We start from the raw sequence: 23935 nt of genomic DNA on the forward strand, positions 1-23935 counted from the left end.
TAGTTGCTAAAAGAAACTGAGAGGTTACGAAAAAAATTTCACTCAGCGAGTTGTTCGGATCTGGAATGCATTACCTGAAAGGGTAGTGGAAGCCAAATCAATAATAACTTTTAAGAGAGAAGTAGATGGGTATTTGGGAAGAACAAGATTTCAGGGCTATGTAGAGAAAGTGGGTCAGTGGGATTGAGTTGGATTGCTCTTTTTGGAGCAGGAGCAGACACGATGGGCCGAATGGCCTCTTTCTGTGCTGTATGAGTCTATGAAATCCAAGATTAACTTGGTGAGATTTGAATTTGTTTTGGTCAGTCAGGTCTCTTGACACTTGCGGAATACCATCACCATGCCTTAAAGTATCCAAACAAGACTGAGAGATCCACAGATGTATAGATATTTCCCTGTGTCTGGAACAAAGTGCGACTGGAAAAGAGAGATGTAAATGTAATGAAGGTAAGAAAGATTGGCGCTTCTAAGTTCCAAGAGAACATTTTAGAAACATTAAAACTTCTTCAAGTGCCTCACAGTAATTACTGTCATGGTGTAGTGACTGTTTTGTCGGCAAATCGAATAGTCCCACAAACCATTTGACATATCATGTATCAGGCACCAGACTGTAGATCTCCCTGGTAAATCAGCCGAAGTGGCTCATCAAGGTACTGCAGAGGCACAGCACAATGACACAACAGAATGCAGAGAGTCGCATGCAATTGTATATAAGATGAGCAAGTCTCTAATCTTAATCAGGTCTGTCTCAGTGAGGTAGTTAAACTGTATGGCTTCAGTAAGGCCAGCTCTTGCACTCCAACCTGTGGCTGAATACACTGGTAGAGACTTCCAAACCGTTCATCTGCAAAACACTTGGGAGGGTGGAAAAGAGAAGGAAAATAGCTTTCAAAAGGTTAAAAAAATTAGACCGTGGTTAATTAAGTTACATGTCACAACACTCATTTATGAATTGCATCTGCCTTATGGCTTGAGGGCCATTTTATTTTACTGAAAGCAATAGTTTGTTGTTTCATGCCTTTAAGAAATGCTCTGTACTTGAATGATAGTTAATGTGGCAATGCAGCCAACCTGAATGCAAACGCAGAAATCTTTAAGCTATGGCATGATCTGGACATACTCTTACAACTATTTCTCAGAGGCAAGGTGGGATTCAAGAATAAGTCACACCCAGGAGCAGGTTAAAAAGAGCATTTATTTGCTGTCAAATATGATATTTTCTTCTTTTTTTCATCTTTCTTTGCCTTTTACATTTTTTTTTCAAATACCTGGCCGCCAAAAAAAAAGTACAGAAACACCAACGTTTGCGCGATTGAAAATCACCCGCAGTTTTTATCAAATTTGGTTCATTGAGGGTTTTTTTTTCAGTCAGAATACCCGTCACATGCTGAAAAGGCTACGCATTTGGCAAACCACAAATAAATTAAACAGAAAATAAACACAAATGTCATTACCACTTGACAAAAATGTAACAGCTCTTGACACAGAACAAATGATAGCGACATTCTTTTAGAAAACTTGAAAACTACCAACCACAGAGTCCTTAAACATGCAGATACAGAAAGAATTGAAACATCTGAATCATTAAGACATGTTATGTAACGCAGGATTTTTTTCATTTAACATCTCTGCAGCATCTTAAAGCTACTCCGCTACAATCTATCATGAGCATGTTGCTTTCCCTTTACTCTGACAAACATCTGATGTACAATTCTACTATTAACCCTGACATTTATTTACCACATAGGCACATTAACCCTGTGAGATTGTGGTTTGAAAGACAGCAGTGATCACTGTGAGAGACAGTTTTCATAAATAATGCACAATGATGTCAATCAATACTAAGCAATGCTGGAACACGTTCCCTAACCCTCCCACCCCACACTCCCCCTCCCTACTTTCATCTCACTGGATTTCAAATGAGAACAGTTTGCTTTCAGTGATCGATGAGCAGCTACACGACATGTAGAACTTCTAATTTTAGCCACGATAGAGCACAGCTCCACAGAAATTACAATCTTCAAGTTGCATTGACCTGTGAAAAACAGCACAGCAAAATGTCAACCACTACTTGTCACCCTGGGTGTTAAATATTAACTGCTTCACTTCGAGTTGAAATGAGTGGCGAGGCAAATGCAAGGTCTATCTGATCTGTTTACCACCAGCATGGAGAGAAGCAGTAGGATGGGAAAATGATGCAAACACAATGCAGTACAGCCGAATTCAGGTGAACTCAATCCGTCGTCGAAACAAGTCTTCCATTCCCCTCCCCTCCCACCCCAACCCATCACAAAAAAGAAATCCCTTTAGGCGATTATCCGTAAACATCTCCGTTCATAAATAACTTAAATGTCTCCTTTGTGTCACCATGTCTAACTGAAGCTTAAATAGAAAGAATGGATCGTACACAGCACTGAGAAGATGGTAGTGTTTTTGGGGCTGCAGACATTGGGAGCTCTGTGGCTCAACCATCGGACACAGGAGGAGTAACCCAGCCATATTTCTCGTGCGTCTTCACCAAACTTTTAAACGTTGCTTCTGCTTCTTTGCGGGTGAAGGATTTCTTTGTCTTCCCCAGTTTCCTGCAGATTCGTCCCTGTGTCAGATAAAAGAAGCACAGTATCTAATGAAAGAACATTTTTACATCAAACGGCAAATCAATAAAGTAATTATTGTCAAGTTTAATGACTGTTTCTGTAGGCAAATATGGCAGCTATTTTACAACAGCCATGGGATAAATGATAAGGAGAACTGTTGGTTGGAGGAGGAGAGATAGGGAAGGAGAGGAAAGTGAGATGTGGGGAAAGATAGGGAGGGGGGGAGAGAGGGGGGAGAGAGAGAGAGGAGAGGGGGAAGAGAGAGAGGGGGAAGAGAGAAGGGGGAGAGAGTGTATACATGTGAGAGGTAAGAATGTGGGAGTGAAAGAGAGACTATGAGAGTGATTGAGAGAGGGAGAGAGAGCAGAGCGATTGAGAGAGGGTGGGAGAGGGGGAGAGTGTAAGAGGTGGAGAGAGAGAGTTTGAGGTGGGAGGGAGTGAATGTGAGGGAAAGAAAGAAACAGAGAGGCGGGTGATTGAGATAGGGTGATTGAGAGGGTGACTGAGATAAAGTTTGAGAGGGGATAGAGAGAGTGTGTGTGGGAGAGTGTGTGCGAGAGAGAAGGAGAGAGAGGGAAGAGAGAAAGAGAAGGGGAGAGAGAGTGATTGAGAGGGGGAGATGGAGTGTGAGAAGGGAGATATGGAATGTGAAAGGGAAGAGTGTGTGAGAAGGGGAGTGAGAGAGAGAGTGCGTGAGAGAGAGGGCGGTGAGGAGAGAGTGTCCTCCCCCTCCCTCTCTCTGTCCCCCTCCCCCTTCTTTCTCTCCCCCTCCCTCTACGCTCTCTCCCCCCTCCTCTCTCCCTCTCCTCTCTCTCCCTTCTCCTCTTCCCCGCTCCTCTCCTCTTTCTCCCCCCTCCCCTCTCAGCTTGCTCCCGCTCCTCCCTTTCCCCTGCCTCTCTTCCCCCCCCTCCTCCCTCTACCCCCTCCTCTCTCTACCCCTCTCTCTCTCTCTCTCCCCTATTCCCCCTGTCTCAATCCCTGTCTCTTGCAATCTCTCTCCCAAGTGCGGGTCACTATCTGCAGTGGCAGGAACCAGCTGTTGGTTGCTAAGGACACGGTTGGTAAGAGACACGCTTGCCTTCCTGACAGACTGCAGTAAAGGCCCAACCACCAGCTCCTGTCGCTGCCCTGGGAGGACGTTCACCAGGGAGGGAGGGAGTGGAAGTTGGAATGGTGGCAATGGTCTCGGGCCAAATGCAGCCCGTGAACCTTTCCTAAGTAGGGAATGCAGCCCACGGCAGCCAAAAAGTTGGATCTCCTTGGCCTAACCGATGAGACCCGAAATATAACTCAATATGCTGAGACAGAATTTCTTACTCTACACTAGAACAGAGATAATCTCCAAAGCTTCGCAAAAAATATTTTGCAAATAAACAAAATTTTCTCCAACGATAATTTGTAAAGCTACCAGTCCTTAAATAATTCTGTTTTCAAACTTGTGGCAGGATAAATATTGTGCTGTCCTGTGTAGTGTTTCTAAAATGTCATCTACAACTATACATGACAGATCACAATGAGAACAAGCAACAAACACGAAAGAGTTTAGTTTGTGTTGCTCATTGCACAGAACTTGGATGCTAATCACATATTAGGATGTTTCAAGTACTTTGAGATGTCCTACCATTGTGAAAAAAACGTATCGTAACATAACATAACATGTAGGAGAAGGAATAGGCCATTCGGCCCTTCGAGCCTGCCCTGCCATTCAATCATGGCTAATCTTCTAATCTAACTCCAGCTAATAACCTGACCCTGCCTTAGCCCCATATTCCTTAATCCCTTTTGCAATAAGACATCTATCTATCTCAGTCTTGAATATGTTCAAGGACTGAGCGTCAACAGCCCTTTGGGATAGTGAGTGCCATACATTCACCACCCTTTGAGTGAAGAAATTCTTCCTCAACTCAGTGCGAAAGGGCTGACCTCTGATTTTAAGGTTGTGACCCCTGGTTTTAGTTTCTCCAACCAGGGGAAACAATCTCCCACTATCTACTCTATCATGCCCTTTGATGATCTTATAGGTTTCTATAAGATCCCCTCTAATTCTTCTATATTCTAGAGAATATAGGCCCAAATTGGTCAGCCTATCCTCGTAACTCATCCCCTTCATCCCTGGTACAAACCCAGTAAATCTACGCTACACCCCCTCCAAGGCAAGTACATCCTTCCTTGAATAAGGAGACCAAAACTGCACACAGTATTCCAGGTGTGGTCTCACCAGGGCCCTATACAGTTGCAGCAAGACTTCCCTACTCTTATACTCTAATGCTTTCATAATGAATGCTAACATACCGTTCGCCTTCCTAATTGCTGCTACACCTGCAGACTAACTTTCCGTGATTGGTGTGCAATCAATGGCGCTATATAAATGTAAATTATATTGTATTTGAAGGTAAACTTATAGTATTTTAGCAACTGAGTTGGATATGGACTTTAGTTAAACAATGAGAACTAGTACAGCCAATATTCAGGACTGCTGAGAAGGTGACGAAAGAACCATTTTATGGTAAACTTAGCGTCCATCTCCATAGGCAGGAAGAACAGCACACAGGTTGGGTCACTAAGAATTGACTTCAAGAGCGAACTAGACAAACATCTTAAGAAGAGTCAGCTACAGGGGTGAAGGGAAAGGGCAGGTAAATGGGCCTAAAAAAATTGTTCTTCAGGGAGCGGACACAGACATGATGGGCTGAATGACCTTTTTCTGTGCCATAAATAACAATGGTTCTATGGGTTTAATTGGGTATGCTCTCCAAGATACTATCCTGTGCGAAGGGAGCTACATAAAGGCAACTTGTTGTTGTTGTTGTCATCCCTGCTGACTTCATGTTTCTTTTGTGGTATTTTGCAGTTTATTTTGAGTCTCTAATTATTGATAAGTTGACCAATTCTGTATTGCGATGCTCCCATTCTAATCTGCCACCACTCAGACCAATACATTTACCAAATAGAAGAGAATAAGACGTGCTCATTCGCTTGCCTGCCCACCAAGTCAGTCAAAGGGTCCACTGATCAGGGAGTCACTCACTAAGGAGTCTGGCAATACACTAGGTCAGAACATTGCATGCTTGATTTTATTCATCCAGAATTATTAAAAGACCCCAGTAATAATTATTTTTTAAAAAAAACTCCATTAGCACCACTCTCTCCCTTCCTACAGACTGCAAAGGGCCTACATGACATGGCTTTTACCTTATTTTCATATTATTAACAATAGAATAGTGATTCAACTGCCAAGGTAAATGCTAAAATGTCAAATTATTACAGTATTAAATGGAATACAGATGACTGCTTCAGTCACTCTGCAATCCTGTCAAGCCTGTCATATTGTTATGCTGGTAATTCTACAGAGTGTGCTTATACCCATCTCCAGTCTAATCCTGTCTGCTGGGTTGTATGTGATTGACTCACTGTCACCTCTGTTACTGTATGACCTACAGGCGAATAGAGGCTGCAGGATTGAGGATACAATATTACAAACAGTTAGAAATACAAATTCTTTTTAAAAAACAAGAATGCAATATTTCTTAACGGAATCACCATAAAATTGACCCTATTATTTTGGAAGGGGTCGGGGGGGGGTTAACATTTCATTTTTTGAACACAAATGCCATTCACTTAAATATATTCTATTCTTAGTGATGTTCTGTATTCCTGGGGGATGTCAGTGAAACAATTCCTGGCAAGCATTGTTAGTGTAGAAACATCCAGGTCAGGTGTAGCATGCACAGATACAGAGAAAAGCTCTCGGGCTGAAATACCGGACTGGGTTAGGTGATTATAACAGGAAGCTTTAGTGGCTGACAATGCTAAAGACGCTATGCATAATGCCGACTGGCATTTTGGTCCAAATGTGCTTTGATCCCATCAAGAAAACAACACCCCACAATTGCTCCTAACCTATGGATCTGAGTGAGATGATTCATTTGTGCATATATATGGTCTGTCTGGGATGTGCACTTGTACTACTGGCCAGGTCCAGCATGGCCAGATATGTTTACAATCATCAGAAAAGAGGAGACTATCATTTCATGGATCTAGAGCTTGGGGTGGGGGGTTGGCTGGTCACCCAGGAGGGTAGAGCACTAGAGTGCTATGCAGTCACAGTACACAGACTGATCACTACACAATGGAGTTCCAGATCTTGGCACGCACATGAGAGAGAAGAACAGATTCATGCTCTCCAGTCCAAGATCTTGTCTCAAACATGGGTAGCTTTTCCTCTTGGCAACCTAACAACTGTTCATCCATATGGAGTGTGAACATACATTATGCAACTATTCAGGACCTTTATTTAAACATTTGTACCCTTTATCTCTTGCTCTTGATGTGCCTATTATATCTAGTTATTTGTCAATCATTGTAATGGATCAGTCTTAAACAAAATTATATGCACCCTAACCACTGTCCCTATAAGATAGACTACATTGCATTGTATCTGGTCGTGGGGCAGCCTAATGCCATGAGCAGAAGTTAAGCTCCTGCAAGTTAAATTTAGAATCAAACACATTTTAAGTGCTTGGAATAAAAGTACTTTGCTAGAAATGATAGTTGCTTTTAGCAATGATTAGCTCTGCCATCTGCTGATAATTCACCTTTATGAACCCATCCAAAATCTGTTATAGAAACAGGTAATTTACCCCAGGGTATGATATTCTCCTCATGCTAACTAACACCACAAGATTTTTTAAGGGATCACATAAAGCAGATTAGCATGGTACCTAGCTATGCAAAGAAGTACTGAACGCCCTTCCCAAATATAGGAGCAGTATTCTAGAATTGAGGAATTGGAGAGTGAGGCTGAGGGTATCTGGGCCAAGAATGTGTAAGTGCTGCCAGAACCAAGCAAGAAGATTTCAGTCTTGTTGATGTTCACCTGCAGAATGTTGACGTATCGATGTCAGATAGCAGTCAGTCAGAACAATAACATTCTTGGTATTGAGTAAAGCGAGAGAGCTAGGGTAGGGCATCATAAACATGCATATGGAAGCTAACCCAATGCAAGTGGAAGCAGAGGATCAATGGTGGTGGACTCGTGTACACCAGAAGTGACTGTGTGGTCACAGAATGAGAAGGGATTGTAGGAGATGTAGTGATGTCCCTGTGGCTGGTAGGAATAGAGTCATGGAAGTGCAGTCCACAGAGAATGGTGGAAAATGTCAACAGTGCCAAAGGCATGAGCAGAGAATTCAAGTAGGAGAGATAGTAAGCCCTAGTCACGGACTGACAGAATGTCACTGTTGACCTTGAAAAGGGCGATTTCAGTGCTGTGGGTGGTTCGAAAGCCTGACCGGATGGTCTCAAATATGGAATAATGAGAGAGATGGGAACATAGGGGGAGAAATTCCACTTGAGTCTAGATTTACTCTATTTATGTAGGATTTCAGAGTATCAAGTCCTGGATGAGAGCCAACTTTCTTCAGTTGACACCAACAAGACTGAGGATCTCCTGATTGTCTCCCGTCAGCATCTCCTCACCTCAGGCGCTGACAGCATCACCTCCACGGTTGCACACTCCACCTTACTAAGCCAGTCCAGGACCTTGGGGTCATGTTTGATCCTCAACTATCCTTTTTACCCCACATTTGCGTCATGACCTGCTCTGCCTTCCCCCACTTCCACAACGTCACCCGGTTCCGCCACTATCTCACACCGTAGACCGCCGAAACCCTCATACACTCCTTCATTACATCGAGGCTCCACTATGCAAACTCATTGCTTGTCAGCCTCCCCAACTCCTCCCTTCATAGGCTGCAGATCATCCAACACGTGCTGCACGTCCTCTCCCGCACCAGGCTCCGTGACCCTATCACCCCTCTCCTTGCCCGACTCCACTGGCTTCCCATCACACAGAGGATACAGTTCAAGATCCTAGTCCTCACCTTCAAAGCCCTCCGCAGTCTTTCTCCCCACTACCTCTGCGACCTCCGAACCTCCTACCATCCTGCTCGCTCCCTCGGTGCAGTGGGCTCCGGCCTGCTTCATGTCCCCCACCTCGCTCGCCCCACTATTGGCAGGTGGGTCTTCCACCACTCTGCACCCACCCTCTAGAACTCCATCCCGGAGTCCCTCTGCCTCGTCCCCTCCCTCGCCACCTTCAAGGCCCATCTTCAAGACCCTCCTCTTCAACTGTGCTTTTGATTTCCCTGCTTCCCCCCCTGCCTCCACCTTCCCCGACCCCCAACTCGGATCCGTAACTCTGTCTCTCCAGCACCTTGGGGCATCCTCCTGACGTGAAAGGCGCTATACAAATGTAATTTTTTGGTGGTTGTTGGAAACTTCTTAAATATAGGCTTAATTTTGCAATCAGTTTCTGTAAGTCCTTCAAAAAATAACAGCTTGGATCCAATAATTTGCCGAATTCTCAGAAATGCTGCATAAATTGGGTAATGTTAGACTCGGGTGAAATTTCTCCGCTGCTGTTGGGTGTCAATGAAATGTTCCAGCACCCTGGCAAGAAAGCGTAAATTAGAGATAAGGCAGCAGGTTGATAGGTATTTGTGAATTCACTATATTATAAAGAGGATTGCACCCAGCCCCCCTGCTAAACAATTCAAACATGAGTCAAGTCTGTGTGGGAGTTGGGGTGGTGTGGGATGGCCAATCAGTGAAAGGCAATGATGCAAAACATTTCAGTAAAACTGAAACTAAATTTTACTCATTGTTCTGACTGGTTTTAAGTGGATAATCACAAGTGTGGGGGTTTGAAGGGTAGTGAGCAAACCCCTGTTATTAAGGAAGATGAAGAAAATGCAAAAAAAGCATTAAAAAGATGAAAACCTGCAATGGAACAATAAAATAGGAGAGCAAGCTTAACAAACCGAGTGGTCTATTTGTAATTGTAGGAGCCTTATGGCCTAGCTTACTAAAAGATGTGCTACATCATTGGTTAAATAGCAATACTCCTTCATGCTTTTCCATGATAGATTTGAACAGGGGATTTATAGTAATAATAATCCTTGCATTGATATACAATAATAATAATCCTTGCTTTTGATATAGCGCCGTCTCACGTCATTGAGACTTCACAGAATATACTGTGAAGCGCTTCACACAATATACTGTGGAATGAATGTGTATTTTGTGGGCGAAACACAATAGGCAATTGCGCACAGCAGTGTCCCACAAACAGTCGTGGATTGAATGACCGAATATTTTTTTTGAGGTATTATTGCCCCCAGAAAGTGATCCACCAATTAAGCAATAATCAGGTTCCTACTTACTGTTGGGTAAACGCAAGACGTGTGGAGTAAGGAAACTTGCCTAAGGTTTCACCCTGCCGAGAATCAAACCTGGGTCTCTCACTTGTGAGCCAAGCTGGCAAACCGCTTAATCTACATTAATTACTTGACGCTAAGCGTGGCACTCGCGGCGGAAGGAGGCAATGAACATGAGTTTACATGAACGCGAATACACTTTGCAAACCTCCAATCGCGTGTAGTGATCACCATGCGTGTAAATATCACGTCATGCATGTTGAACAATTACAGGCAGGAGCACCAAGGTCAACGGCAGCTTAAACATTGCTTGCAGATAGTAGCTAACAGAATATGCAAACTCCAAACTCTCCTGAACCCAACGAGAAATGATATATATACATATATAGAAAGAGATTATAGCACTTTATCACCTTGTTAAAATGTCTCAAAGCACTTCACAGGATTTTACTGCAAAAGTTAGTGACTTTGTATTTGTTTGTAAACATGGCAGCTAATTTGCACACAGCTCATATTAAGTGGCTTAAAGTTTAGAGGGCTTAAGGTTCAGGATGATTTTTCTTCATGTTCCGATGTAAAAAAATGCCGTCATCACATAGGTGTAAATCGAAGATCAAACCTGTGCCATCTAATGCTTCACAGGATACATTCAAACTTATTTTTAACTTTGGGTTCACTTGTACTGTCATTCGTAGAAGGATGGGTTACCTGATGGCGTTAATTAACACCTAATTAGGTAAGGACGAATTGTTGAATTTATTTCCTAAAAGTCAGCTAGAATCCAAAGTCACATGTCAAACATTTGCTGAAATGTGGAACTTAATTAACCAAATTAAGTTGAGACACAAGAAAGTTGAAAGTCTCCCTCAGAGGGATCTCAGGAAATGCTGCCAAATGAAAAGACCCCGTTCTCAGTCCTTCTCAAAGCCTGGACTAAGTAGATTTCTGCTTTCCCAGTTCATCTGTTTATATAACAAACATTAAAGCTCAATCAATCAGGAAGGTCAGAATAATATCCCAGCTGTCGATTGGAACAGAACTTATATAATGAATGAGAAGCTGTGGTAACAATTTAATCAAAGCATCAGTTTGGCTTCAGTGGAAATCAGTCAACTTCCATCATCTTCACTCTCACATGGAGTAATTGCCTCTGTGTCCAGCATGAAGTCAAAGCAATATGTAAACATTTTCCAAAGGCTTCAGCCAGATTTGGCATTCCAGCTTCGTTGGGAAGCTGGCCTCTTGTAGATAATGGGTGGTCCTTTAAATCAGATCCATAATAGGTTTCAAAAGAAAATTAGATAGATTGTGAACTCCAGGGCAATGGGGAAAGAGCAGATAAATGGGACTCAGACAATCGCTCTTTAAAAGAGCCAACACAGACGTGATGGACCGGATGGCCTTCTTCTGTACTGTAATATTCTACGGTTCTATGATAAGTGGGTTATAATAATGAATGCACACCTTCATAATGCAAGGCCTTGTGAAACAGTCATTCAATAAAGTATACTTGGCTCCATAGTTTCTCATTACCCTGTAGGGTAGTATCAAACAGTGATCTTAATCTCCTAGCTGATGACTGCCACCCCTTCCCCTACAAAGACTGTGATAGCTGAATCACTGCAGGCAGATATAGATTGAAATCAAGAGTGGGAAGCAAATGGTATTTTGTCTTCAATACTGAAGCGATCAATTAAGCCATGATATTGCTGACTATCTCAATGCTAAGGTACTGGTCCAAATGAGTGGTGCTGATGTTGGAAAAGCTGATAATGGTGTGAGATTGTACAAGAAAGTTTGTTCTTTCTTGTGAGTATTCTATAAAGCCAATATTTACTCGCAACAAGGAATATTCCAATCTTATCCGTCAAACGTTAAGATGAAAATGCATCTCTTGCTCCTGGGATTAGTACAGTCCAAAGCCAAGTAGACTTGCTGAGAACATGGCATACGTCCCTTCTATAGAACTGGAGTGACTGACAGGCTGGTGATCCTTTACATGATCATCACTGGAGCATCGGTGCCTCTCATCAGCTTCCAGTGTTTAAGCCAAACCTCCATGTCTGTCTGAAGCACAAGATCTGCTGCACTGCGACAATGAGGTTGATAAGGTGCTCTTCTTTACAGAGATAAAGTACTTTGTGCCTGGCTGCGAAACATAAGCATTTTGTGACAAGTACTGCTCTCTATCTTTTGCAGAGAAACCCTTCTACCCCACGCTGAATTCAGGAGTTCGACTCCAAGGTACCATTCCAAAACATTCTCACAAAATGCTAGAGTGGACGTTTCGCATATAGCTTCCCTGTCTGTGCAACTCATTTCCCCCTACAAACTGCACAGCTTCCGCACTTTGCATTCAATCCTGTGAAGCACTTTGAGACGTCCTCCTGAAGTGAAAGGAGTTATAACAAATGCAAGGATTATTATTATTAATTCCAAATGGTTTTGTCACATGTTCTTTGCTAATTGCCTAGTCACCTGCTCTCTGTTCTTTGCACGCAAAAATAGAAGAAAAACATTGCTTCATCAATTTTTTTCTTCCAGTTTCCTCCTCTCCCTCATTTATTTTTATTCCTTTTTCCTATAATGTGGGTAGAACCAGCACCTGCTAAGTGGCTATTATTCATGTCATCTCCCAGACAATGAGTATCAGCTAGCTATTTATGGGGCAGGGAGGGCAGAACATCACAAATTACCCCAGGTCTCACCCCCACACCCTCCTCTTTCTGCACGTGTATCTCCAGCAGGAGTTCTGGATAGTGATTAGGACGGAAACTCTGTTTATTTTCTCCCTCCTGACCCCAAGCTGTTAGGGCCAAACTGCAGTGCACCAGTTAAACCCTTGACTATCCAGCTCCTTGGGATGAAAGGCACTTTACAAATGTAACTTGTTGTTGTTGTTGCACCAACTGGCCCTCCAACAGCAAATAGCTAGAAAATGTAACCATCACTTGCAGAATCAGAGTTGTTGGGAGCATGAATCAGGCTAATGGATATATCTGGTTTACTTCATGGTCCCCTGGACAATTTCTCCAGTTTGGGTTTTGTATTCACTCGGATTAAATTTATGGAACTTCTGTTCTTATCACAGTTTTATCCAGCTGAACTCTCTTCTTTCATATAATATACATTAGAGGAAATATAATCACTAACTTCCATCTACATGTGCACACAGGCTTAACCTGAGGTTACATAGAGATATCTTGCATTTATGTAAAGGTGATGAATTTCGAGCTTATCAAAGTGAGGATTGTCATCACTGAGGAACTGAGCAATTTCCATCATGTACGTTTTGTGGGATTCAATATGTATCATTTTCCAACAGGATTTCTCAAAGTAGGGATTCCTTCTGGTAACTTTAAGTATGGAACACACATCTCGCTGACCCGTGGGAAAGCTACTCTAAAAGTAAAACTGCATGGCAATGGGGTTCCCAAGGGAAGAGACTGGCGTACTTCCTGTTTCCTTATTCAGAAATCTCACTAGACATTGCTGTATATTAGGATCTGTTGTGTCATTAAGTACCTAACTATGGTCACTTTTTTATGCTGTGAACTCATGCTATCCAGGAACTGGAGTGAACCTGCTCAAATTAGATTTTCATAGGTCTATTATGATTTCAGTGAGCAAAGATACGTTTAGTCTGAGCTAGATTTTAACTTAATGGAATAAGGACAGATGTGAATATAGAGCACTTCCCAGTATGGAACCAGAACCATACAGATCAAGAAAGTGCCAGGTTTTATCCTTGGTCTGTGTTGACTGAACTGATGTCAGCAAATACATCAGTGGGATATTATAAACAGCTTAAGTACCATTGTCTAGAGAGGGGTAAAATCACCCATGGTTCTCATTTCTGCTGGCAACTGTTAAGAAACTGCATGCGTGTAGTTATGGCTGCCATACTACAAATACTCACTTTCTAGGAGTCTGCATGAAGAAGGGTCACATAGGTGAGGTACTAAGAGTAACGAGTGTTTGTGGAGTTGTATCCTAGCTTAAGCCAGCATTTTAAAGAAGGGAGAAAATCAAGAAAGGACAATGGATGAACAGGGCCTATCACAGACCAAATGGTTTAATCATCATTGCACGTTCGGCGTCCAATTCCACCACTGGGCAGTGCTCTAAGACGCTCTCCTTTATGAAGGATGTTATATAAACGTTGTTGTGTTGAGGCCTTTGACCCATATTTTTTTCATGCTCCTAAATCTGACGAATGGGTAGTTCAATATATTATCAATTAATACATTGCAGTTTTATTAACCTCTCCAACATTCTAAATAACTACTGATGCAACTCCTTTCTCTCCCCATGAGGAAAAGGCCTTCCGGGATATTCCTGTCTCTTCCGGGACTACAAATAAGTTAAGGAATAGTAGATATACTGATTCCCTCCTTTATTTTCCTCTGCAAAGTCAGCAGAGGGTGAGGAAATGAGGAGAAACTTTTTTAAACTTTTAATTTGAAGTTTTCCATAATTGTCAAAGTAAAGTTGAGCCCCATGCAAACCCAGAACGATAAACATTGTAGAATCAACTGTCCTCAAATAGGGATCATACAATACCCAGTAACAAGATGCTCTGTAACCAAGTACAGTAGATCCAAAATAAACCATGTGAAACACATGAACAAACAAGCACCAAAAAAGGCTGATCTGGACTAGATAACTGACAGCTTCTGGACCTAAGGCCCCGAATGCATCAAAATATAAAATTCTGAAACTCACTTTGGAAAACATTCAGGCTAAAATTAAAAGATATTTTGTGGCGCAGAACTTGGGAATTCTGCCTGAAGCCAACTCTTCCTCGAACTGTTTTCAGTATATTGTGTGAAAAACAGTGCATTTGTGTTTTATCTGATACACAAAGCGGGACATGGGATAGGGAGGGAAATGGACTTTGAAATCTGCATTCATCAAACTTGCTGCAGCTGTATAAGGCCTTGGTGAGACCGCACCTAGAATATTGTGCACAGTTTTGGTCTCCTTATTTAAGAAAAGACATACTCGCCTTAGAGGCTAGGTTGGTTCCTGGGATGAGGGAGTTGACCTTAGAGGATAGGTTGAGTAAACTAGGCCTATATTCTCTAGAATTAGAGATGATCTTAAGGATAGATGTCGTGAGACTGTTTCCCCTGATTGGAGAATCTAAAACTAAGGGTCATAGTCTCAAGAATAGGGGTCAGCCTTTTCGAACTGAGTTGAGGAAACATTTCTTCACTCAGAGGGTAGTGAATTTGTAGAATTCTCTACCCCAGAAAGCTGTCGATGCTCAGTCCTTGAACATATTCAAGACTGAGGTTGATAGATTTCTAAACGATAGAGGGATTAAGGGATATGGGGATAGGGCGTCTAAATGGAATTAGGTTAGAAGATCAGCCATGATCTTATTAAATGGTGGGGCAAGCTCAAGGGGCCAAATAGCCTACTCCTGCTCCTACGTCTTATGGTCTTAAACTCAGAGTTCAGGCATTAGATGGGAAGTTAAAATATCTTTTAGAAAGGAAGTCTCATTATCAAAATTGTATTATCAACTACAGTAGTACCAATATTAACTTTATACCACTACATAATACAAGTATAGACGGATATATATATTGATGTACACACAGATATATATACAACATAACACAGATTTCCAACACTGAAGTGTAATGACACGTTATTTGGATCATACTAATCAAACAATAAAAATAAAATTTGATCCTAAACTTTGTCCACTGCTTCAAGCAATTTTTTTTAAAATGTGATGCTTTGGGATAAGTTTCTTCCCCCCACCAAAAAAAAATCTCAAATGTTTGCTGTAACAATTGGCTGAAATCTGCAGTATCTGAGCTGCTTGGAAGGTGTGAGCAATAGCATTTCCTATTATAAATCATCAAGACATAGTCCTTGCATTCCAAATGGTGGCTTACTATATTGCCAAAACAACTCAAAGCACTTCACAGGACTTTACTGTGTGTCTTGAAGGAAAGCAGTGAATCATTTCTCTGACCTGTTAATTGTTGTTGGTTAAAATTCATCACGTTGAAGAGACTACAAATTCATTAGGACTTAGCACTACGAGTACATCACAGATATGCGCTGTCACTGCTTTCTACAACCTTTTCCTCTTTTTCCTCTCGTGGGACCACCTGCCACATTCAGCACCAGTGGCTGTTCTATGACGACTGTGACAGCCTCAATCTGTGAACCAAGGAGGTTACAGTCCAGAAGGAGGTCACTCAGCTCATTGAAGGCTATGCTTGTGCTAAGCTCTACCACTGAAGTTACTGACTGGAACCCAATGGTTGGTTTGTGCAAAGCAGGACATCCCACCACTACAGGTCACGCTGTTCAGCTGCCTCACCTCAGAACTAGTGAGACCTAAACTCTCAATCAGAAGCAGACAAAACTTGAGTGATAGCAACCCTGAGACTCGAACTCACCACCATCTGGTTATGTGGCAGGTACTACCAGGGTGCCCAGATACACTATTTAATATTTTATTTTATTCCAGGTCTCCAATATGCTATTCTGCATGAAGGGCATTGTATAAATGTAAGTTTTTGTTGGTTGATGTATTTAATAAACAATAAGATCTTGCTTTTTCAGATCAACTGCTGTGTTATGTTTTTTGTCCCAAAGTCCCAAAGTAGTTCACACAACTGCCTGGAAGCCCAAACTAGGGAGGGGCTGGGAGCTTAGGAAGGCATGGGGAAGTTGGTCGAAAGCACAGTCGAATAGATAGGTTTTAAGGTGGGTTTTGAAGGTGGAGAGGGAAGGGGCAAAGTGGAGTTGCAGAGAACTCTATTCCCATACAGTTTTTAATAAAATGTTTCCACAACATGCAATGTTTGGTATGTGTTGACTAGTCATCCCTACAGGATGATAGTTACTAAATGACTATTAATGAATGAATAGATCACCCAACGACCACTGGCAACTAACTACATGACTAAAGTTTTCAAAATGACTATGAGTCACAGAATTTAAGCAAATAACAAAGCATCTCCAGCACAGAGGACATAGAGGAAAGTTGTGGATAAGTATCAATTCAGGTGTAACAAGGTGAAGTTAGCAGTGACAAAATCTGACTCTATTCCTCCAAACATTGAATGTGCTGCTGAGAATACGATACCAGTTCTGCTGGACAAGTGATTGATATTTAAGAGAACGAGAGAGCGAGGAGTGCTCGGAAGAGATTCCTTGCTCATGTTGAGTAATTGGAAAACTGAGAAATCATAATTTTTCCATCTGTTCTCTAGGGCTCATATTTCTAATTTAATTGGTATTTACGTTAATGAGATGGCAAAATCTGATAATCTTTAACAATGAACAAACATAAAAAAAAATGCTCAACTGCATATGAAAATCAATGCAACAGAAACACCTAATCCATCATTGGCATCCTGCCCAATAAAATTATTATTATTACATTATTATTATTAAATGTGAACTTTTTAAAGATTTGTGACTACCCAAATGGTCACATATATTAATCCTAAATAGTGCAAAAGATTATATCTGAACTCTTGCAGAAATCTCTCAGTTGTCCTTTGGTACTGTGATTTGTGGGTTTGAGTTGTGATTTAGAGACAGCTTGGGAGCAGACATTTTGTGCAGAACTCCCCCTGATGTAACATCATGGTGCTTTACTCCAGTGACGTGACGAATTCCGCTCTGCAGAGAGGGTTAATATGGTCATGATACATTTTTTTGCATGTGTGTGTCCGTTCAATTTGCATCTTTTTTTTCAATGCACTTATGAAGGGAGTGGAGTTCTTTGTACCCTTGACAAAGATGACATTTTTTGGAATATTTCTTTAACGTGTGGTCCTGAATTTAATTCTCCTGACTATTTCATGGCTGACTAAATATTCTATGCCAATTTCGTAAACACATCTTTCGTAGCCTTCACTCATACTTTGTGAAACAGTAGAAAGCAAACACAGACCTGGATGTGTAATACATTGCTTCCACATTGAAATGCCTTCTTATTCTCTCTCCTTACCCCAATTTTACAAGGGGTTCAGTTGAGAAGAATAGGATTTGATACCAATACACTTTTGCTGAGACGAAAAGTAAGCATCTCATTGCCGCAGTGACAAAGTGCTGTCTACATTTGTGGTCAAACTGCGGAAACAAGCTCTTGGAGAAAGATATGAGTCCACCACGTTTCTGTGCTCACTTCTTACCTTCATTAATCTTGATAACCAATAACAAGGGGGAGATGGCTGGAAATCCCCTGAGATAGTGTTTAAATGTACAGTAATAAATAATAAATGGTTTAGCTTTGGAGATGGTGTCAATGGCTGTATTTTCACTAATTTAATGAAGCTGACTGGTTGTCATTAACTATTCGTATACAATTCCGTACTTTAAAAAAAGAAAATACACATTTCTGTTGCAATTTATTGTTGAGCCAATGAAACCAATCTTGGTACCTGACTGAACTGCAACATTAACAGAACTGGTCCAAAAAAACAAACAAATCTCATTTGGGTTTCATTCTATATTTTCAAATGACAAATTAACCCAAGCTGAACAGAATAATGTTTTTCACTTGCCAATATAAAATGTAGTGGCCAACCTCTCTCTGATGCCAAGTAATTTCTCATAGTCGCTATATCTAAGTTTGATTTGTGTCAAACTGGTGACGTGCCCAATTTGTAATCACTTATCAGCAATTACATTGACTGTCATTATGGTAAAGTGTATACAATTACACAGTGACCCTGTTCAAAATACTGTACATCAAATCATTTCAATTAATATAGTATTAAAACACATTTTTTCACACTTCTTACCATGCTATTTATATTACTAAAATCCAGTTCACCACAGTTGGGAGGATGTAAAGTACAGTAAACCAATCTTGAATGTCTCCCTCATTTCAATGCTGCCGTTAACGATTTAGTGACGTGGATTTTATTTGAAAGCTGAAAATATTTTTTCTTGGTGCTGAACTGAAATCTACACCTCTCAGATTAGGAGGATATATTTAAATGGGGATATATTTAGACAAACAACTCCCCAGTCTTTTCGCCAGTGCAATACTCGCAAAATAAACCATACATAAGCAGAATATAACAAAAATATTAAATAGAGAGCTGCAAAATTGGATAACTAAAATAAGGGGATTTAGAAAACCATGCACCAGTGGCACAACCACTGTGGGCTCAATGTTTCTTTTTCTGTGCAGAAAATTTCTATTTCTCATGTGTTGGTGTGCACTGTTTGTGCAGCTCGTATTTCTTAATTAAAAATCGTACTATTTTCATTTGAAAGAAATACAGCCTCAATTCGATCGACTTTGTTTGAAATGACGCGACTTGACAGGTTTAAGGNTTTTTTTGCAATTGAGAACATCACAAGTTGTCGGCTGTTCAGTTCCAAGAGACATAAATGATCAGTTTCCCTCACCATGAGCAAACTCATGAGTAGCATACATGCTGTACATGTTCTTTAGAAGGAGGCCTGGGAATTATCACAGAAGCAATAACAACACTATAATTGTACTGTACAGCTGCAGAACCTGGGGTAGAAACGCAGTTAGGGTTGCTACTACTTTTTCCACGGATGGCCAAATATGCAACTAATTCATTTATCAGTAAATTTCCCCCCATCATTGCATTCCTTCTTAATAATAAATTGCAGTGGTGAGATAATAATGATAATCCTTGCATTTAATACAGCACCTATCACATCATTGAGACATTGCAAAGCAATTTACAGAATGTACTGTAAAGTGAATTAACTGTATATTTCGTGGGTGAAATATATAAAGCCAGGGTGGAGGAAGATGAGGTGGAAGAGGATGAGGTGGGGGGTGTTATACTCCACCAATGATTTACAATGGGGGTGGAGAGAGGAGATCACTCTGGCACCAACTAAAATGGGAGCTCAGCACTATTAAAATGCAGGATCACGCTTTAATCCTTGCCGCACCATTGCTTCCCCATAGCAATCTCCCACATGTTTTCGCCAGCAATTAAATAACCCGGCGCAACCCGCCCGCTCGCTCTGCTGCTGGCAATCACCAGAGCCGGAGGGAGATCCACAAGGAAAGCGCAGAGGTAAACACCAATAGTCTATCGGCAACACGCAGTTAGATTTTACGATCACATGTGGTTTTATTTTATTTTTCCAGGAAATATGTATTTTTCATATAAAAAGCATTGAGGAAAATAAAAGAAGACATCAGATAACCGGGGGGGGCAGGGGGGGGGAGAGGGGTGTGCTGTGAGGGGATGGTGGGGTGGATGTGCTCTGTGTGGGGATGAGGTGCTGTATGGGGATGGGGTGCTCTGTGTGGGGATGGGGATGAGGTGCTGTGTGCGGGGATGGGGTGCTCTGTGTGAGGATGGGGATGAGGTGCTGTGTGCGGGGATGGGGTGCTCTGTGTGGGGATGGGGATGAGGTGCTGTGTGTGGGGATGGGGTGCTCTGTGTGGTGTGTGGGGATGGGGTGCTCTGTGTGGGGATGAGGTGCTCTGTGTGGGGATGGGGTGCTGTGTGTGGGGATGGGGTGCTGCGTGCGGGGATGGGGTGCTGCGTGCGGGGATGGGGTGCTGTGTGCGGGGATGGGGTCTGTGTGTGGGGATGGGGTGCTGTGTGCGGGGATGGGGTGCTGTGTGCGGGGATGGGGTGCTGTGTGTGTGTGTGGGGATGGGGATGAGGTGCTGTGTGTGGGGATGGGGTGCTGTGTGTGGGGATGGGGTGCTGTGTGTGGGGATGAGGTGCTGCGTGCGGGGATGGGGTCTGTGTGCGGGGATGGGGTGCTGTGTGCGGGGATGGAGTCTGTGTGTGGGGATGGGGTGCTGTGTGCGGGGATGGGGTGCTGTGTGCGGGGGTGGGGGTGGATGCTGTGTGTGGGGATGGGGTGCTGTGTGTGGGGATGGGGTGCTGTGTGTGGGGATGGGGTGCTGTGTGTGGGGATGGGGTGCTGTGTGTGGGGATGAGGTGCTGTGTGTGGGGATGGGGTGCTGTGTGTGGGGATGAGGTGCTGTGTGTGGGGATGAGGTGCTGTGTGTGGGGATGGGGTGCTGTGTGTGGGGATGGGGTGCTGTGTGTGGGGGTGGGGATGGGGTGCTCTATGCGGGGGTGGGGGTGGGGTGTTTTGTGCGGGGATAGGGTGCTGTGTGTGTGTGTGGGGATGGGGTGCTGTGTGTGGGGATGGGGTGCTGTGTGCGGGGATGGGGTGCTGTATGTGGGGATGGGGTGCTGTGTGTGGGTATGGGGTGCTGTGTGCGGGGATGGGGTGCTGTGTGTGTGTGTGGGGATGGGGATGAGGTGCTGTGTGTGGGGATGGGGTGCTGTGTGCGGGGGTGGGGATGGGGTGCTGTATACGGGGGTGGGTATGGGGTGCTGTATACGGGGATGGGGTGCTGTGTGTGTGTGGGTATGGGGTGCTGTGTGCGGGGATGGGGTGCTGTGTGTGTGTGGGGATGGGGTGCTGTGTGTGGGGATGGGGATGGGGTGCTGTGTGTGGGGATGGGGTGCTGTGTGCGGGGATGGGGTGCTGTGTGCGGGGGTGGGGATGAGGTGCTGTGTGCGGGGGTGGGGTGCTGTGTGCGGGGGTGGGGATGGGGTGCTGTGTGTGTGTGTGTGGGGATGGGGATGAGGTGCTGTGTGTGGGGATGAGTTGCTGTGTGCGGGGGTGGGGTGCTGTGTGCGGGGGTGGGGATGGGGTGCTGTGTGCGGGGGTGGGGTGCTGTGTGGGGATGGGGTACTATGTGGGGATGGGGTGCTGTGTGGGGGGGTGGGGATGAGGTGCTGTGTGAGGGGATGGGGTGCTGTGTGTGTGTGGGGATGGGGTGCTGTGTGTGTGTGGGGATGGGGATGAGGTGCTGTGTGTGGGGATGGGGATGAGGTGCTCTGTGTGGGGATGGGGTGCTGTGTGTGTGGGGGGATGGGGATGAGGTGCTGTGTGTGGGGATGGGGATGAGGTGCTGTGTGTGGGGATGAGGTGCTGTGTGTGTGGGGGGATGGGGATGAGGTGCTGTGTGAGGGGATGAGGTGCTGTGTGTGGGGATGGGGTGCTGTGTGTGTGGGGGGATAGGGATGAGGTGCTGTGTGTGGGGATGGGGATGAGGTGCTGTGTGTGGGGATGGGGTGCTGTGTGCGGGGATGGGGATGAGGTGCTGTGTGTGTGTGGGGATGGGGTGCTGTGTGTGGGGATGGGGTGCTGTGTGTGGGGATGGGGATGAGGTGCTGTGTGAGGGGATGAGGTGCTGTGTGTGGGGATGAGGTGCTGTGTGAGGGGATGAGGTGCTGTGTGTGGGGATGGGGTGCTGTGTGTGTGGGGGGATGGGGATGAGGTGCTGTGTGTGGGGATGGGGTGCTGTGTGTGGGGATGGGGATGAGGTGCTGTGTGTGGGGATGGGGTGCTGTGTGTGGGGATGGGGTGGTGTGTGTGGGGATGGGGTGCTGTGTGTGGGGGTGGGGATGGGCTGCTGTGTGGGGATGGGGTGCTGTGTGGGGATGGGGTGCTGTGTGGGGGGGTGGGGGTGCTGTGTGGGGATGGGTTGCTGTGTGGGGCGGTGGGCGTGCTGTGTGGGGGGGTGGGGGTGCTGTGCGGGGGGTTGGGGTGCTGTGTGCGTGGGTGGGGGTGCTGTGTGCGGGGGTGGGGGTGCTCTTACCTGCCCCTTGACCAGACTGGCCGCAAACTGCCTCATAACGGCCTCCACGGTGTAAGCGCTGGACCAGCCCCGCGGGGTGAGCAGCTCCATGCAGATGGCGCCTCCGTCCAGCACGTAGCCGTTCTCCAGGCGGGGGCTGAGGACCCTCATGAAGGGCGGCGAGAAGGGGAAGTTATCGGGGAAGTTGAGGTTGAGGAGGATGAAGTCGGTGCTGGTCTCCTTCATGTCCTGCCACAGCGCCGAGTCCTTGTCCACCTGCAGCAGCTTCACGTTCCACTCGAACAGGTTGTCGTCCACCAGCTCCACGCTGATGAAGTGGTCGTTCAGCTTGCGGATGTCCTGCAGCTCCTTCATCAGCCGGCGGCTCCGCACTTGGGCGCAGTGCTGCTTGTTGGGGGGTTGCCCCGGGACGGCCCCTCCGCCCGTGCTGCTGGCGCTGGCCGGGGGCACCTTGCTGCCAGCCTGCTGCTGCTGCTGCTGCTGCTGCCTGTCCTTGCCGCTGTCCTTGGTGACTGGGGGCGGCTCGTACTTCTTGTGGCTTTGCTGCTGCTGCTGCTGCTGTTGTTGTAGTTGTTGCTGCTGAAGTTGTTGCTGTTGTTGCTGCTGCTGCTGCTGCTGGTGCAGGTCGGATTGCAGCACGATGCTCTCGTTGCTCGGGGTGTTGCACTGCTTGCTGTTGCTGCTGCTGCTGCTTTTCTGGCCGCCGCTCTTGCTCGCCTTGCGGGAGCCCTGGTGCTTCGGACCCTCCGTGTCTCTGTCGTGGAGGCGAATCAGACCGATCTTGCGGAGCAGAGTCGCCATGTCGGCGCCGAGCCGAGCAATGGTGGGGGTGAGGAGGGTGAGGAGGGTGGGGGGGTGGGAGGGGGCTGTTTCTCTCTCTCTCTCTCGTTAAATAATAATAATTATAATAATATTAATAAAAAGCCCTCCTTTATGAAGCACTTCCTCCGCCGCCGCCGCCCCGTCCCCTCTCCCTCTGCTTCAGATGGTGGGAACAGCGAACGGAGAGCGGTCCGTCACGGTCATTCCCTGGAGAGGTGTTTTTTTTTGGGGGGGGGTGGGGGGTGGGGTGTGGGGGGGGAGTGGGGAGTGGGGGGGGAGTGGGGGTGTAGTGGGGGGAGTGGGGGTGTAGTGGGGGGGAGTGGGGGTGTAGTGGGGGGGAGTGGGGGTGTAGTGGGGTGTAGTGGGGAGTGGGGGGGAGTGGGGGTGTAGTGGGGTGTAGTGGGGGGGGGGAGTGGGGGTGTAGTGGGGTGTAGTGGGGAGTGGGGGGAGTGGGGGTGTAGTGGGGAGTGGGGTGTAGTGGGGGGGGAGTGGGGGGCAGTGGGGGGGAGTGGGGGCAGTGGGGGTGTAGTGGGGGGAGTGGGGGTGTAGTGGGGGGGAGTGGGGGTGTAGTGGGGGAGGGGGGGGGGGGGTGGGGGGGGAGTGGGGGTGTAGTGGGGGGGAGTGGGGGTGTAGTGGGGGGGGGAGTGTAGTGGGGGGGAGGGGGGGAGTGGGGGTGTAGG

General features: G+C 45.3%; 1 protein-coding gene across 1 annotated transcript; it reads right to left on the bottom strand.

Annotated features, from left to right (window-relative positions):
• Positions 1–1176: 1176 nt before the first annotated feature.
• Positions 1177–23297, bottom strand: ube2ql1 (ubiquitin-conjugating enzyme E2Q family-like 1). Its single transcript, XM_042332521.1, has 2 exons — positions 22434–23297; positions 1177–2596 (listed from the first exon to the last, which is right to left on the bottom strand). Exons 1-2 carry the CDS (start codon positions 23232–23234, stop codon positions 2465–2467), a joined length of 933 nt encoding a protein of 310 aa, XP_042188455.1. The 5' UTR covers positions 23235–23297; the 3' UTR covers positions 1177–2464.
• Between the last annotated feature and the right edge of the window lie 638 nt (positions 23298–23935).

The sequence above is a fragment of the Callorhinchus milii genome, unplaced genomic scaffold (assembly GCF_018977255.1).
Source record: "Callorhinchus milii isolate IMCB2004 unplaced genomic scaffold, IMCB_Cmil_1.0 Scaffold2, whole genome shotgun sequence".
Taxonomy (NCBI): Eukaryota; Metazoa; Chordata; class Chondrichthyes; order Chimaeriformes; family Callorhinchidae; genus Callorhinchus; species Callorhinchus milii.